Source organism: Gaeumannomyces tritici (assembly GCF_000145635.1).
Source record: "Gaeumannomyces tritici R3-111a-1 unplaced genomic scaffold supercont2.9, whole genome shotgun sequence".
NCBI classification, from domain to species: Eukaryota; Fungi; Ascomycota; class Sordariomycetes; order Magnaporthales; family Magnaporthaceae; genus Gaeumannomyces; species Gaeumannomyces tritici.
The window spans coordinates 763,527-779,675 of record NW_008804553.1 but is presented as its reverse complement, the minus strand read 5'-3'; the positions used below and the strand labels follow the sequence as shown (position 1 = coordinate 779,675).

The window sequence follows — 16,149 nt, the reverse complement described above, 5'->3', positions numbered from 1 at the left end:
GAATATAAAAATAAAGCAGAAATTAAAACTAGCCCTGCTGTCAAACCAATTACCGATTTGATAAATACAGGTACCTTTCCGCAGGATAGAAAACGGTAGTTGTCCATGCCCGCACGTCATGGCAACCCGGAGAAAATCCGCCAGGGGTGTGGCCGCCCAACTGCAGGATGGTGGGGCGGACTTGCAGACATTGGAGTGCGCGGGGGCGGCAATGCTCAAAAAAAGACAAGGAAATTTTCGAGTCCGCTCCGACCTTCGAAAGCGCACTCACATTATGACGCTTGTCGGCCAAGCAATATGCCGACTTCCGATACTCACAAAAAGGTCGCAGCCCTCGCGCCTGGCGCGCCCCCTGCCAATGCCTCCAATACCTCACAGGGGGCTGTGGTTTTGGGCGACACCAACGATGACGCCGCCGCCAAGGCCGGAGGAGATGGCTGGAACCACGGACGACAGCGTGCCGGCCGCAAGGGCAAGAGGAATGGTGCCGGCGGAGGGCCCGGCGGTCAGGATAGAAAGTGAGTTGCTATACCTCGTGCATTGGGCGGCGAGGAGTGGAGGAGAATCAACTAGCCACTTAGCGCTTTGCACCCTCGTTCGGTATTTGCGCGCGTTAGGAGAGTTGTATTTTAGTATTCTTTCTCACGCCCTTGTTTTCTGCTGACCAGCCCTTCCTAGGCGCAAGGATCGCGAGGACCGAGCGCACTTCTCGACTAAGCGGCGACGGCCCCAGGGCGGCAACGGCAACGACGAGGCGGCCGACGGCGCGGGCGATGCGCCCTCGTACATGAACATCCAATTCTCTGCCGAGGAGATCGCGGCCGAGGAGAAGCGACCGAAGCGCAAGGTGGCCGTGCTCATAGGCTACGCTGGCACTGGCTACAAGGGCATGCAGATCAACCACCAGGAGAAGACGATCGAGGGCGATTTGTTCCGGGCCTTTGTCGAGGCTGGCGCCATCTCCAAGGCAAACGCAAGCGACCCGCGCAAGGTCAGCCTCATGCGCTGCGCTCGCACGGATAAGGGAGTCCACGCGGCGAGCAACGTTGTCTCGCTCAAGGTGATCCTCGACGAGCCCGAGGCCGCCAAGACGGCTGAGGCGTCCACCGAGGAGGGCGAGGGCACAAAGACAAACAGTGCCGAGACTGCCGGGGATGACCAGAACCTCGAGGTTGACAAGGCTGGTGAGGCTGGCGACATGACCGCGGAGGAGGCGCTGACAGCGCGTATCAACAAACACCTGCCAGACCAGATTCGTATCTGGGGTATCATACGGACAAACAACGCATTTAGCTCGCATCAAGCGTGCGACTCGAGGTGGTATGAGTACTTGATGCCTAGTCATGTGCTGCTGCCACCGCACCCAGACAGCTTCCTAGGCAAGAAGATTGTGGCCGCCGTCAAGGAGAAGGGCGAGTTCGACGACTGGAAGACCAGGCTCGGCGAAACGTTTGACTTCTGGGACAAGGTCGAGGAGAACGAGATCAAGCCCATCCTGTCGAAGCTTGACGATGCGACTAGAGACGAGGTTCTTAGAAGGCTTCACGTCATTGACGATCTCCAGCAGCCTAACCAACTCGGAGCCGAGGATGTAGAGGTGGGGGGCGCTGCCCCCGACGGATCGAATAAGTCCCCCGCAGCTACAGCTGTAGAGACTGGAGAGGCCCCCGCGTGCGAAACGGCGGCTCCGTCAACTGCCGACCCCCAGGCCATGGCGGACGTTCAAAACGACAAGGCCGCCGCCGCGCCAGATGCCGAGGCCGACCCCGCCGACGCCGAGATGGCAATCAGCTCGTGGTACACGGCTAGTGAGGCCGAGTTGGCCGTGCGCGACATCAAAGCCGCCTACATCACAGCCAAGAAGCGGTACCGCGTCTCAGAGGAGCGGCTCTCGCAGCTCCAGGGCGCGCTCGACTGCTATATTGGCACCAACAACTTCCACAACTACACCATCCTCAAGAAGTTCTCCGACTCGTCGGCTAAGCGGCACATCAAGTCCTTCGTCGTCAACCGGCAGCCCATCCAGATCGGCGACACGCAGTGGCTGTCGCTCAAGGTGCACGGCCAGAGCTTCATGATGCACCAGATCCGCAAGATGGTCGCCATGGCCGTCCTGCTCGTCCGCTCGGGCGCCCCGCCTGCCGACCGCATCAAAGCCAGCTACGGCCCCAAGCGCATCAGCATCCCCAAAGCCCCCGGCCTGGGGCTGCTGCTGGAGCGGCCCGTGTTCGAGAACTACAGCAAGCGCGCCGTCCAGAGCCTGGATCGGCCCCCGCTCAACTTTGACAAGTTTGAGGCCGAGATCCAGTCGTTCAAGGACAAGCACATCTACAAGCGGATGTGGGATGTCGAAGAGCGGGCGAACGTGTAAGTCTTGTTCTTCTCGAATCCGTTACTTCCAGCCTCCCACTGACACGGCTACGGCGGTTGCAAACAGATTCCACACATTCTACAACCAGCTGGATAGTTTCGCCACCGACTACTTCCTCTGGGTCACGGCCAACGGATTTGACGTTGCCTACGAGCGCAAGGAGAAGGGTGACCGCGTCCCCAAGGGTCTGGAGGCTCAGCTCGGAGATGACGGCGAGAACCCTGACGAAGGTGAGGGCTAGAACGGGCCTGCGGACAGAAAGAGGATTTTGTGCAGCCTTCGGTGTAGTTAAGAGCTGGTGATGACCGGGATCCCGTGGGCTCGACGGGATATGGTGCCACTTGACGTCGATGGCCTTTTTTCTTCTGGCGCCTCCTGTTTGAGACAGATTACAGATACCCTGGCATGATGCGCTGTGAATCAAGTCGTTCTTAACCCCAAAGAAAGGTCTTTGTTCTAGCCTGATTTGACATGAGATATTCAACGTAAGGGCCCAACTCGGGCCTGGTTATGATTATGACAAAGAAAGACAAAGAGGATTCCTGCCCCGTTGACACACTAGAGACATACGACATGCAGACATATCCCTAAGTCAACACTTCACACCAAATCCTCCCCTATGGATGCCCAGATATTATGGCATGGGTAGGTGGCCCCTATCAGACCATTTGGTGCCGTCATAGTGGACTTCCCTTATCCCGCCTTCCTTTGACTGGAAATAGCACCTGTTGAGTTCCGTCCTGGTAGATAGAGCCATCGACACGTAACCCTGGTCGTATCTCACTCCGGGACCCTTTGTCAAGCAGGTTATCGACGTCGGGACAGCGGCTGACGCGAAGACCGGGTCCGACGTCGGGGCCGAGAACTTGGTCCCGGAACTGCCGTCGGTCTGTGACACGATTACGATACCGCCGTTGGCGCTGCTGCCGCTGGCCCTGGCCTTTTCGGCGTCTTGAAACAGCAGCAGGGTGTTGAGCCCGCCCCCACCCCGGGCGTACGTGAAGCCGGCCAGGGCCGCGCCCTCGGGTATGGCCAGGTCGAGGGAGCCCGACGAGGCGGACACGACGCCGTTGTCGGCCGCGCGCGTGTGCAGGCGGATCTTGCCGTCGCGGCCGCGGAAGAAGAACCGCGCCTCGTTCTCGTCGCCGCCGCGGTCGACCATGCCCGGGAGGACGAGGAAGGACGCGCCGGTGCCGACGTCAGATGACGTGAAATTCGGAAACGCGCGTGCCGTGGCCGACTCCTTGACCTCGCTAACGTCACCCCTATTGCTCGTGTACTGGACGTAGGGCCACAGCGCCGACAAGGAGCTCTTCGGCGATGCCAGAATGCCCCTGGGGTTGATAGAGTCATCGCCGCCGCCGGGCACGACGTCGCGCCAGTTATAGCCGGCTAAGTTGGCCTCGGGGGACAGGAAATATAGTTGCAGTTGGGGTGTGGGTGGTGCGACCTAGGTAGGAAACAAGACTCGCCAGTTAGCGCGCGAAATCGAAAGGAGAGTAGAGGTTCCGGAACATAATGGTGCTTACAGTATCCCTGTAGCTGAAGTAGATCATAGTGGCGGCCATCGGAGTGCCACCCATGGCCTTTACGCTCGAGCTCGTTGCACGCGGCGCTGTCCATCGGCCGTACATGGCGATATACGTGCTGAATATGATGGTGTCATTTGGGGCTTGGTAGAAGAGCCTGATTGTAAAATCGTTGTCCTTGCCATATTGATATCCCGCCACGGCCAGGGCCGAGTTCTCCCTGATAGTGTTCTTGGCACCAGTCGTATCGTTCGCCGACGTCGGGCAGAACGGCGGCGGCGGGGACGAATCCCCGCCTCCGCCTCCGCCTCCTCCCCCGCCCGCAGAGCCGGCGCCTGGGCCACAGTTCTGAGCCTGCTTGGCTTCATTCACCTTGACCCATCCCGCAACGCCACCGGCAACGCCCGCCACGATGGCGACCAGCACTGCAATACCGAAGATCAGCCAATTACGCCGCTTCGGGGATGGATGCTCTGTCGGGTGTTCGCCGTGATGATCGGTGATCTCCGGCTCGGAGGCCGGGGCCGGGGCCGGGGCCGTTGTGTGCTGGGGGAAGCTCTGCTGCCAGTGATCGTTGTGTCCGGAATAGCCCGCCGCGCCATTGTAGTTGGGGACATAGCCGCCGCCGGTCACGACCTCTTTGGTCGTGTCCTGCGGGGAGGCCACCTGCTTCTCACCATCCCCCTGTCCGTTGCTGTATGCTAACTCGGGGCTTTGGATCCATTGCGATGCCATGGTCGCTGTGACGGGCGCTTGAGATGGGCGAACGACTGAGTGCCGCGCCTTGTGGGATGAATCAGGTCGACACTACAGGTAAAATGAGAGAGTCGGGGAGCTAGAGAGAGGGACATGTCAAGCCTTTTGGGCTCAGGCCGAACCTGGCCCTCATCCAGCAAGGCTTAGCGGATGCTGCGGTGCATGGTCCCTTGACTGGGGCGGAGGGCCAGGGGTAGCATTAACCATTGGTGGCCATATGTATATGTGTGGTTGACGATGTATCCATTGTGGAGTAGCGGCAAGCAAAAGGATTGGTGTATGCCACTCTAACACGGGAAGATGGGACATTGATTGGCTCCACTCTTGGAGATTTTGCTTTTCAGGCACGCGGCAATCCCAGCTGGTATGCTGGGAGGGCTGCGGGGTCTTTTAGCGCTGACGCCCCCAAAGCCAGGCGAGATGAGATGGCTGGAGTGTAAAATAATGTTGAGTTGTGGCGGTGTCTTGATTGTGGCCACTAAGGAGAAGAAAGGGCAATGGTCAAAGGGTCAAAAAGGTGTAGACATTAGCGTGTAAAGGTGGCGGCCGTTGGTAATAAATAAATAAAATGCCAAAACAATTTTCCTACCAAGCTAAAAGTAACTTATAATTGATACTTCAATAGCAAAAATTAGACATTTACAGCCAAACATAGATGGGTCCCTAGAAAGTGTAAGGAAAAGGGATAGAAACCGCGAAAAATTAACGCCTTTACCAAAACAACTTGCAGGAACAAAAACTGGCACGCTGGGTGGGTGACATAATAAATTCCCCGCGGCCGAGACCTGAGCCGTGTTCACTGTGGACCCATCCAAGGTACAAAAACGTGTTCAGGCACCCACCCGCCGTGCTCATCCCAAAGAGCCGAACCATAACCAACATTAAACTCAAGGTAGGTGCGTTCTAGGGCCTAGCTTGCCGCTTCCTGCCGAGTCTGTACTTTGCCGTGCAGCAATACCTAGGGTACCTCCAGGTCGCTGACAAAATCATCTGAACGTATTCCAGAACCACCCCAGAACCACGTCAGAACCACCACATAACCACCACCCCAGAACGACAGCCCAACAGCAACCATGGATCGCGGAGCACTAGCCAACCTGCTCGGTGAGTTTGCATAGCCCGTCTTGATGTGCATCTGCTTTTGGCATTTAGAAAGGCGGCCTGGGAGCTTAATCTAATGGCGGGTGGCCCTCAGATCGAGAGCAAAAGACTCTTTCCGACATCCTCTCGCGGTACGGCGGTGTCATGATGGCCGCGACCACTGGCGTTGACGGCCAGTCTACCGTGGGCAGTGCTGCCTACAACAGCATGCAGATGGAGCTGGAGCTCAAGGGTCTTGTAAGTGGTGCCCCGCCTCCCCGCCCTCTCCCACCTCCAACCCATCACTTTTCTCCAACTCCCACTAGCTCTTCCTCCCACCCACTTTGTTATCACTCCCTCCCACCATCACCTCTCCCACCCTCGCTTCTCGCACCATCACCAGGCCTCACTCGAACTATCACCTTCATCCCAGTTCCAATTGTCAATCATCCAAGCAACTCACTAACCATCAACCCCGCCTTCTTGTCTCTTCCTGCAGGTCAAATCGACCGAAGATCTCTTGACTCTCACGCGTCTTCTCCGCGAGCTCTGGCTCGTCGGCTCTCTTCTCAAACCCGGCGAGGGAGAACGCGTCGCCGAGCAAACCATTGACGGTCACGTTCAATCCGCCGCCGCACTGATGGCTCATCTTCGCGATCAGTCCCGCCAGCAGCTGGTCGGTCCCACGGGCCAGTATGTCGCCGCCCCCGTCGTCCCGCCGGGCCCGCTGCCGCCCGTGCCCGAGGGCGTGACCACCAGCAATGTCAACGAGCATGCTCCCCCTCAGCAGGGACATCAACAGGGACACGTAGCCAATTAGGATCTGGCTGTCGCGTTGGCGTACGTTGAGAACAATGACCACCCCAATCTGTATGACGACCCTTCCGTGTCCGCTCCTCAGTCATCCAACGGCTCGCCTGATCTGGGCCCCTCGCACACCCCGGATACCTCGCCCGAGAGGAACCGCATTTCTGGCATGAATCTTGTATGGACCGACTCGGAGAGTGAGTCGGAGAATCCTCTCGCTCCATCGTCGCCGACCCAGGGCAACTCTCTACTCTGGACAGATGACGAGACCTTCAACGCGGAAATGCTCAGCATCTGGGACGACAATCCTGCCTCGGACGTTGATATGCAAGACTACAACAATCCTGCCTCGTACATCGATGGCCAGGAGAACAACAAGACCACAACTATCCAAGACGTTGGTGGAAAGAATACATCCACGACTCCTCCCCTTGCACGCACTGCCAGTCCCTTCGGCCCTGTCAGACCCAATGGATACATGGCTCCATTCCTGCATCGTTCTGCCGCTTGCACGAGTCTGCAAAGCCTGGGCAATTCTTCTTCGTCGCTTCTGGACAGCGCTCCGCCCAAGACGCACAACCCAGCAACCTGGCCTGTTCCCGCCTTGCAGTACATGCCGGCCTCTGCCCTTCGTCCCAGCACCCTGAGTCCTATCAGGTCTCCGCACCGAGAGAATTGGGGCATGGCTCCTCCGGTTCTGCCTCGTTCGGCGTTCCCATCCAAGTCCCCAGAGGGCAGCCCTTCGTGGCGATCTGGCGGCATCCCTCGCAACGCCCCGAAGCCAGCAACCTGGCACCAGCCGACCCTGCGTGGCGGCGGTTTTCCGTCTAAAGCCGCCAAGTCCCTCCCCGCGCCTCCTCCGCCACCTCGGCCGAGGCACGCCACCCTCGCCCCGGCCCCGCAGTTCCCGGCCCCCCGGCGGCCATGGCTCCTCCTCCCCGCCCCGCCAGCCCCGACCGGCCGAGGCTGCCGGCCTGGCAGATGCCTCCGCCGTATCTGCCCAGGTCGGCCCTGCCGAGGCCGTCGCCGTCGGTGGCCCCTCGCCCCTCGTCCGCGGCTCCCATCCCGGAGGAGGAGGGAGCCCCAACTCCCTGCCCGTCCCGCGCCTCCTCCCCCTCCCCCAGCGGCTCCAATGAGCCGTACAAGTCGAGGTGGGACGTCCGCCCAGGAGAGGCCCAGTAGGGCAATGCCAAAAACAGACTAGACAATGTTAGATGTAAAAAAACAAGAATTTTTTATAAAAAACAAAAAATAAATGCCAGTAAAGTCAAAGTTTCCTGATCGTGACGAAGATTTATAGAAAGTGGCAACCTCATGAAGCACAAGTGCTCAACCACCCAATATAATAGGGAGTAAACGTGGGGGTGGTTTGTGCACTCGGACCTCCCTCACCCAGAGCAGCAGGGGAGTCACGACGCCTCCCACGTCTATGTCGATCAGGGCAAAGTATCATACCTCAACGGTATTATCGTCTCGCAGCCTTACGCCCCAAGAGCATTCGGCCTCGCGGAGGGGCATCTCGAGTATGCCCACACGTGCAGGAGGGACGGTGCTAATCGTCAGCTTCTGAATTGGAATGACACGGGTCGAGGCCAGCGGCCCAACGGATGATTGGTTCCGGGCGATAACGAAGAAGGATGGGATAGGAGGATCCTCGGACTCCCATTCTAGGGCTAATGGGCTAGATGGGCAAGGCAACGTCAAGAGCCCTCGTTAATCTAGCTATATCCTGTATCCGGTAAGGTAGGCCTGTTCGGGTACCTCTGCGTGGAAGAGGGTGGTTTCTTTCATCCTAAACCACAGTAGCATGGCGGACGGACACATTCCCTTTGACATCTCTCGACTATACGAGGGGCAGGTTTTATTGAACCTCGGATGTTGCTAGTCTGGCCGTCAGAGCTCTCTTTTATCATCACCCAAAGCATGTAAGCATGCCTGGATCAGGGACAGACGGGCAGGAACTCGGCCGTGGTTACTTGTAGAAATAGCACCTTGAGTGGTGCCAGTACTACCAGAAACACATCAGCCAATGCCGCCATGTACGGCTCAATCCTTGTTTAACCCGTTGCCCTTGTAAAGCTTCATCACTCGGCCCTGCACCAGCCGGCGAGCCGCCGCGGCCCAACTAGCTAGATATATATGACAGGATGTGGCCACCGGACGCCAGGGCTACGGTGGACTGGACGCGGCTCTAGCCGGGTATCTCTCCGTGCAACTCAGGACTAGCAAAAGTCCGTACTCATTTCTTCTTTCTGGAGCCGCTGGAGACAAGTTTCTTTTTCAGGTGCTTGGGCATCTTGTCCTTGCGCTTTTCCCGCTTGGCGTCCTTGACGGCTTGTTTGTGGTCCTGTGATGAGGTACAAGGTATGATTAGTTGATGCTGCAGCGTGAAAGCAAAGGGAACCAGAAATCCATGCAGACCTTCTTCTCGTCCTTGTCCTCGAACTTCTTGCCCCTGGGCCGGCCCTTGTCGAACCTGCTCTCGTCTTCGTCATCGCCGCTGCCGGCAGAGGAGCCGTCGTCGGAGCCCGACGTTGCGGCCTCGTCATCTTCGCCGTCCTCCTCGGCGTCGCCCTCCTTCCTCCGGATGACCTTGTCAGCCAGCAGGTTGCTGTAGACGAGGTCGGCGCCCTCGCCGCGGCCGACCTTTTGCGCGTCCTTCTCGATGTCGTAGACTTGCTCCAGCGTCTGCGGGATGTACTGGTTCCGGAACACCTCGTTGTCGACCTCGAGCTCGGCCAGGGCCTGGTCCGTGTCCGCGGCGGGCGGGCGGACCTCGTAGAGGTGCTCGAGCGCGGCCGTCAGCTCGGCGCCCTCGTCGACGGGCCCTTCCGGGGCCGTGATGAAGTTGAAGACGGCGCGGTCGGCGAGGACGTCGACCCCCTGGCGGCAGAAGAAGTCGCCGACGTTCTTGATGTCCATGCGCAGGAACTCGAGCGAGCGCGGGTGGTCGTGTTCGACGCTCTGCGACACGTCGATGATGTAGAGGCGGCCGTCGTGGTACAGGATGTTGTACTCGCTCAGGTCGGCGTGCACGAGGCGGCAGACCTGGTACATGCGGCGCATGAGGCCGAGCAGCTGCAGGTACAGGCCGCGCCAGCGGCGGTCGGCGTCGTCCGGGTGCTGCTCCTCTATGCGGGCGTCGCGCAGGCGCGGGTAGGCCCAGCCCTTGCGGTCGCCCAGGAAGGCCATGACGAGCACGTGCAGCTTGAGCTTGACGGGCTCCGGGCAGGGGATGCCAGCGGCGTGGAGGCGGCGCAGGTTCCGGAATTCCTTTTCGGCCCAGAGCTTGACCATCTTGCGGTTGTTGCCCTTCTCGGCGCCCGAGCGGAACCGGTGCTCGCCCGCGATGTACTTCTCGCGGTCCTTGAAGACCAGGATGGCCGTCTTGTAGATTTTGACGGCGCGCTGGACCGCCGCGCCGCCGTTGCCGTCCGCGTCGGGGTAGGCGACGGCGCCGTAGACGTTGGCCTCCTTGCCCGTGCTGATGGCGCCGTGCACCTCGGCCACGACGCCCTGGTTGATGAGCTGGAGCAGTATCATGCGCGTGCGCTGGTCCAGGACCAGCTCGCTCGTCGCCCGGTCCGACTTGTCCTTCTCGCGCGTCTGGTCCTGCTTGACGTCGTCGAGGCGGATCTTGGCGGCATGCCTGGACAGGGTCGAGATCTGGTCGTCGACGCTGGCGAAGGTGTTGGCGGCCGGCTTCTGCGCGTTCGCCCGGGGCAGCACTGAGGCTGACGAGCCGCCATCTTGGAGCTGGCGCTGGCGGTTGTACGTCTTGGTCAGGTCTGCCGAGTTCGGCTCCCAGGCGTCGTCGTCGTCCTCGAATATGTCGTCTAGGTACTCGTCGTCATCGCCGTAGTCCTGGTTGGTGGGGAGCCGGCCGTTTTCTGCGGCCGTGTGGGAGAGGCTGCGTGGAGTGGACTCGATGTTTTCGTAGCCCTGGGACTCGGTGTAAGAGTAGGGAGGCTGGTGAGGAGCTGCTGGTGACTGTGCTTGCGCACCAACGGCTGATGGATTTGAGGCCATGCTTGCAATGCCCTGATTTTCTCGGAAAGGCCAGATAATAAACGGCAGGTGGGAAAAGACAGCGGGCGCGGGCGTTGCCGCAAGAGAGGGGCGCCGAAGCACATGTGGGATGGAAATTTTGTGCGATCAGCGTGGACTCGCACCCCGCGCCCCGTCCGCCGCCGGCTTAGCCATGTGGAGCCGCCTGCCGGACCCTGCAAACGGTTTGGGTGTTCCACATTGATGGTTTGCGTTGGCGGCGCAGTCGAGCGGAGACGACAGGGAAGCTACTCGCAGCCATCGTGGGGGCTGAATCGACACAGACGTCCAAGGAAGACGACGGGAGAGAGGCAGTCCGGCAATGTGGCAGCTCAGAATGATTTTGTAGTGCAGCTGGCTGGCATGCTACCTCTGAAACCAGGCTGAGAAGGGGGCGCTCAAGACCAGCCCCTGACCTCATTTTCACGGTCCCACAAAGCCGAACTCATTTTCGCTGGTCAAAGCGGTCACTCAATTTCAGTTTGGCCGAAGACGTCATCGCGCCGCGCTTCAGAAAGTAAGGGCGGCGGGCAAAGGTTGGCCACCCGCGTCTTCTCTGGCAGGCTACGGACCCGACCCTCAATATCCGAATACCGCTTCGCCAGTCAGGGCAGCAAACAATTTGGAAACACATCACAAAAGACGGGAATGCCATATGCGTGTCCAGATGTGGAGAGAAGTCAGCGGACGTGGTTGGTGCATGCCGATTTATGACAGCATTAGTTCCCGCGTCAACTGCCACATCCCGACATGCTAACGCACCAGCCTATCTCAGGTACACTCAAGAAGTAGCCGTGGCGATAAGGCCACACGCATCATCCGTGACTCGGCCACCAAGCACACAGGCCAGCGTCACCTTGCCAACGGGCATCATGAAGAGCCAGAAGCTGTCAACTTGGCCCCTGCTCCCTCCAGCTCCAGCAATTCCGTCATCTCCTGGCCCGGTTGTGTCACCCGTCCACACACAATGCTCCGCGCGGTGCACCCCGGACCGCAGCCCTGGCCCCCTGTCCCTCACAGAGTCACAAAGGCAGGCATTGATGTTGCTGTTTGCGGCTAGCTCCGCCGTCCCCGGACCGCCCAGCACGATTCACCTTATCGGTGGGTCCTGGCTGCTGCCTGCAGCCTGGATTGGCAGCTCCCGTCTGATCTTTAGCCAAAACCAGCTGCTCCGCCGCAGCTCTGAGCTCCATTTCCCCAACCGAACCAAGCCTCACCAATACCTGTCGACGCAGCTGGCATGCTCGCAGTCCCTGTCCAGCGAGCCGAGCCGCTTTTGCATCTTTTGTCCTTGTGAACGCGCCACGCTTCTGCGGATGGCTTGTCTATTCTATTATTTCTTTATATTCTCGTTGTAGCTATATTCTGTACCCCAGGGCTTTGCCCAGACTGCCCAGACCGTTTGCCAGCATCGTTATCTTTCCCTTCGATATAGGTACAGTAACCCCTTCCGCACTGCCCCAGTGTATCCTTTTCACACGTATACCCGACTTGCGGCTAACAACCCTCCAGCAGCAGTAGACATAGCGTTTATCGGGGCAAAGATGCCGTCCTCCGTCTCCGCAGAGGCCGCGCCCTCTCCAGTTGGCAGTTCCGGCGCTCTTACGCACCGCCGCCCTGCCTCCCTGCGCTCCGACCCCGATGCCGATCATCACGAAGCCCCGTCCGCGGTCCCTCTCGAGCGCCTTGTCGAGTACCTTATGGAAGCTAAGCGCAGCCTGGCCTCAATGCATCAGCTAGTCCAGGCCGGCAACATGGTCGCTCGCGCTACCGACTACCACGAACGCGCCGTCAAGCTGTCCGCAGACGGCAGCTTCTTATACTGGGGCCTCGCCAGTCTGGTCCAGCAGCTCGACGCTATGAAGCGCGGCTTCATCCGGACATACGACAACCAGAAGAAGAAGTTCGACGACAACATACACCTGCTCGACGCCTCCGTCGGCCGCCTCACTGGCATCCTAGACAAGCTCAAGAACACACCAGTGGACCCTGTCTTCAGGCCTGAGGGCGAGGAGTCCAAGAACCTGAAGGACTTTGTGGACGAGGCGAATGTCCACAACCTGATAAATGCTCTGAAGGACTGCATCAATGAGCTCAAGGTACGTTGTTCGGCTCGGTTCCTCCGAGTGTCTTGCTTGCCACACCCTGCTTTGCTACCATGCACACTACACACCGCCTTCGCCTCACTCTGCGGCTGCCCACTCACAAGCTCCGGATGCATTGGGTACCCTGGCTGCATTTCACAACCTATTCCCGATTAGCAGTCGCTGTCTTCTTCGCCGCCTCCTATCGTTGCAGCTCCGTGCCCCAATCTCGTCTCCCTCTTGCTCTTTTGCTGGTGGCCCATTTTGCTCCCACGCTCGTGATACATCTGCCTCTGCTACCCTACTGGGGACATATTCGCCTCTCTCATCTGCTGTGTCGTCTCAGGGGGTTTGCCTTCTCTGGTTAGCATAACCATGAGAAGCCAGCAGATCTTTGTAGTTGCTCTGGATCAAGCTCCGGCAACCACTCGACGCCGTTTCCTTTCGCCCACAAGTGTGTGAGATGCGTTGTACCCAGATTGCTTCTTTTGTGCCGGACGCCTGCGCCGTTTATTAGTAAACTCTGCTTTCATCAGAATCCCCAACGTCCGCACTGTATACCCAAACGCCGACTCGTGCGGCACATGATCAGGATATAACCTAGGGCCAGGTTCTATAGATCATGGGATTTTGTGATCCTGAGGACCCCTCTCGTTTCTGTTGACCCCCCTCTCTCATCCTGGTTGCGCTCGCCTCACACCAACTCTACTTCCACTACCCATCCCCTGTTCACACCAAAGACCGATATGGAGATTTCGTGATTGCCCACTCTCGTTATAAAGATCCCTGGCTAATGTCTTCAACAGGCTGCCGAAACCTCCTTCGCTGGGGATATTTTCCGATTAGAGACCGACATCACCGCGGTCAAGGCGAGGATGAAGGCTGTTGCCATCCCCGATCTGTCACCATCACCAGATCACCTCATGCAGCTTTCGGAGCGCTCGTTCCAGATGAGCCAAACGCTAGTCTCCCTAACACAACATTTCGACAAGTGCGTCAAGGCCGTGCGCGAGTCCGAGGGCGGCATGGAACTGGCGCTCAGGATAGACGCGGAGGCATCTCAGGAAGCATCGTACAACGACGGGGTTCAGCTGCCCAGCCTCACACATCGACTCCAGCCCGACGACCACCCCAACCCCAAGCACGACCTCATGTCGTCTGCCGAGCTCCATGAGCTGGTGCAGATTGTGGTCGAGGATGCGGCCGAGGTGCAGCCCACGGTCCGGGAGATGTGTGAAACACTAGAGAGCATGACACCGATCCTGGCTGCATCTCGGGAGCAGCTGGAAACATGCGAGGGCGTCTGTACAGCCCTTGTAGAGGCCTTCTATCACGCCGAGAGCGTCCGCCGCAAGATGGCCAGCTACCAGGCCGCAGAGCGCGAGTTCAGGGAGCGCATCGCGGCGGAGCAGGACACCATCGACACGTGCGAGTCGCAGGTCACAGAGCTAACCCACTTCTACGAGGGCTACATCAACGCCTATGGCCAGCTAAAGACGGAGTACAGGAGACGGCAGGCCCTCGACGAGAAGATACAGGCCATCCTTCAAAAGGCCGCCGACGCCGTCGAATTCTACCGCGAGCAGGACCGCGTAGCTCGCCAGAACGTCGAAAGCTCCTTCGGCGCCTTCTTGCCCCGGGATCTCTGGGTCAAGATGGACGAACCAATGAGAGAGTTTAGGGTGATTTTGGATACCAAGAGCCTGGACACCGCGGCGGCAACGTCACCAGCACCAACCACCGCACCAACAACAGCGCCCGCAGGGTCTCGCGACACTGGCGATCCCAGAGAGCCTGCATCAAGTTGACGCTAGAACCCCCTCGCTGGCTCCCTTGACACGGTTTGGCACACGTCTTGACTTGCTTGTCACACTTGCTTGGAAATGGCAGACTCCACCTACACGCTCCGGTTTGGCAGCTTATTCTTTGGTTCTAGGAGCAATATGCTGGCGCTTCCGCTCGGCTTCGATATACACCGGAGCAGGCGTCTCGGCGACGAGAGCGAACACCATCAAGGCATTGGGTAAGACGGCACGCAAATGAGCTTCCTTGGCGTGACCTGGCGTTCGACATTGACCATTCACTCCACTCGCTCACTCATGGCTTTCTTCTTTGTACTTGTGTCCTTTCAGCGTTAGACCGTCAGGCCGACGAGCATTGCCACACCTCTTCTTTTCCAGATTGTGTTAGTAGCTTGGGGGCTCCCGGCATTATACCCACGGACAAATGGTTTGGATATGGCTTGTATAGTATGGGAGTTATGATATAGCTGTTTTACGTGTAATATTTTTAAACTGCTCTCGACCATAACTTGTGATGTTTGCCCAGCCAGACGTTGTTTGTGTCAAGGGAGCCTGTGGGTCAAGGGCACTCCTCCGTAAGGTAGAGGCTCTGCGTGGCAGCCTCCCCGTCTGACGTAGTTCCGTCCCATGGAAGCACGGACTACCTAGTTATAAATGCTTGGCATCAATTCCCAAGTCGTTCCTTCCAGTCGAGGCTTCGCACCCAGAGCCCTCTCCAACCTAGAGCCATATCCCTCCGAACCCTCTTCCACCCACACTTTTCTCCCGCACAAATCCCTCTGCTATCAAAAGCCTCTCCCACCAAATCCCTCTCCACGAAGATCTCTCTCCCGCCTAGAGCCCTCTCGCACCCAGATTCCTCTCACACCCAGATTCCTCTCCCACGCAGACCCCTCCCCCAACCAGAGCCTTTGACCGCCCAGAGCCCTTACCCGCACGCCGCTCTCTCCCACCCACCAAAAACAAGCTGGTACGGAACCCGGGGCAACATCGCCACACGGCCCAGATCCCCATCGCGATCGCCACCATGCCTGCGAATAGGGGATCGCTCATCCCGCCCCCGAGGCGCCCACATGTAATTTCTCCATCCCTTCCAGCGTTTTGGTCCCCCCTCTCCCCACCCAACCGTTCCAGAAGTCCGAAGCGCTGACACAGGCCCAGATTTCGCGGACACTTGATGCCAGGTTCCTTACGGATATGGGAGTCCCTCGGGCCACCCAGGAGGAGTATTACCGGTTGTACGACCAGCTGTAAATCATCCCTCCTTCCATCCCCTTGAAGCCACGCACCCGTATTCCCGCAGATCACACGGCACAGCACAGAAGCAACTAACAGTATCCTTTCTGAAACCTCCAGCCATGAATCCGGCCCACAACCGTGGCTGCCATGCCGATGCAACCACACACGGCACAGAGCCTACTTGGAGTGCTGGCTGGAGCAACACCATTGGCTCCAGGGGAGAGCCCCCCCGATGCGCCGCCTCTGGGGCCCAAAGCTCTAGTAAGTAATGCCAAACCCTACCGCGGCTTGAAGCTCGGGATCACGAAACCGACCATGGACTAACGCACAAAACGCGGGAAAATAGGCTGGCGGAACTTGCAGAGATTTTGGAATGGAACCCACTTGCATGCTTCCCTCCCCCGAAATGGGAGGCTTCTGGAACGTCTGTAGTT

The 16,149-nt window shown here is 58.7% G+C and overlaps 6 protein-coding genes across 6 annotated transcripts; 4 read left to right on the top strand and 2 right to left on the bottom strand.

Annotated features, from left to right (window-relative positions):
- Positions 1-177: 177 nt before the first annotated feature.
- On the top strand, positions 178-2,861 carry GGTG_12718 (tRNA pseudouridine synthase 1). Its single transcript, XM_009230619.1, has 3 exons — positions 178-518; positions 679-2,367; positions 2,438-2,861. Exons 1-3 carry the CDS (start codon positions 298-300, stop codon positions 2,610-2,612), a joined length of 2,085 nt encoding a protein of 694 aa, XP_009228883.1. The 5' UTR covers positions 178-297; the 3' UTR covers positions 2,613-2,861.
- On the bottom strand, positions 2,781-5,000 carry GGTG_12717 (hypothetical protein). The gene is made up of 2 exons (XM_009230618.1): positions 3,901-5,000; positions 2,781-3,821 (listed from the first exon to the last, which is right to left on the bottom strand). The coding sequence occupies exons 1-2, from the start codon at positions 4,633-4,635 to the stop codon at positions 3,006-3,008; spliced, it is 1,551 nt and encodes a 516-aa protein (XP_009228882.1). The 5' UTR covers positions 4,636-5,000; the 3' UTR covers positions 2,781-3,005.
- A 481-nt stretch (positions 5,001-5,481) lies between these two features.
- GGTG_12716 (hypothetical protein) lies at positions 5,482-7,805 on the top strand. Its single transcript, XM_009230617.1, has 3 exons — positions 5,482-5,548; positions 5,662-5,760; positions 5,852-7,805. The coding sequence occupies exon 3, from the start codon at positions 6,713-6,715 to the stop codon at positions 7,745-7,747; it is 1,035 nt and encodes a 344-aa protein (XP_009228881.1). The 5' UTR covers positions 5,482-5,548; positions 5,662-5,760; positions 5,852-6,712; the 3' UTR covers positions 7,748-7,805.
- Positions 7,806-8,240: 435 nt separating this feature from the next.
- On the bottom strand, positions 8,241-10,955 carry GGTG_12715 (serine/threonine-protein kinase RIO1). Its single transcript, XM_009230616.1, has 2 exons — positions 8,965-10,955; positions 8,241-8,890 (listed from the first exon to the last, which is right to left on the bottom strand). Exons 1-2 carry the CDS (start codon positions 10,570-10,572, stop codon positions 8,783-8,785), a joined length of 1,716 nt encoding a protein of 571 aa, XP_009228880.1. The 5' UTR covers positions 10,573-10,955; the 3' UTR covers positions 8,241-8,782.
- A 775-nt stretch (positions 10,956-11,730) lies between these two features.
- GGTG_12714 (autophagy-like protein 17) lies at positions 11,731-14,971 on the top strand. Its single transcript, XM_009230615.1, has 3 exons — positions 11,731-12,025; positions 12,103-12,689; positions 13,481-14,971. The coding sequence occupies exons 2-3, from the start codon at positions 12,135-12,137 to the stop codon at positions 14,480-14,482; spliced, it is 1,557 nt and encodes a 518-aa protein (XP_009228879.1). The 5' UTR covers positions 11,731-12,025; positions 12,103-12,134; the 3' UTR covers positions 14,483-14,971.
- Positions 14,972-15,653: 682 nt separating this feature from the next.
- GGTG_12713 (hypothetical protein) lies at positions 15,654-16,147 on the top strand (the record flags this gene model as incomplete). The annotated part of the gene is made up of 3 exons (XM_009230614.1): positions 15,654-15,714; positions 15,833-15,976; positions 16,062-16,147. 3 exons carry the CDS (start codon positions 15,654-15,656, stop codon positions 16,145-16,147), a joined length of 291 nt encoding a protein of 96 aa, XP_009228878.1.
- Between the last annotated feature and the right edge of the window lie 2 nt (positions 16,148-16,149).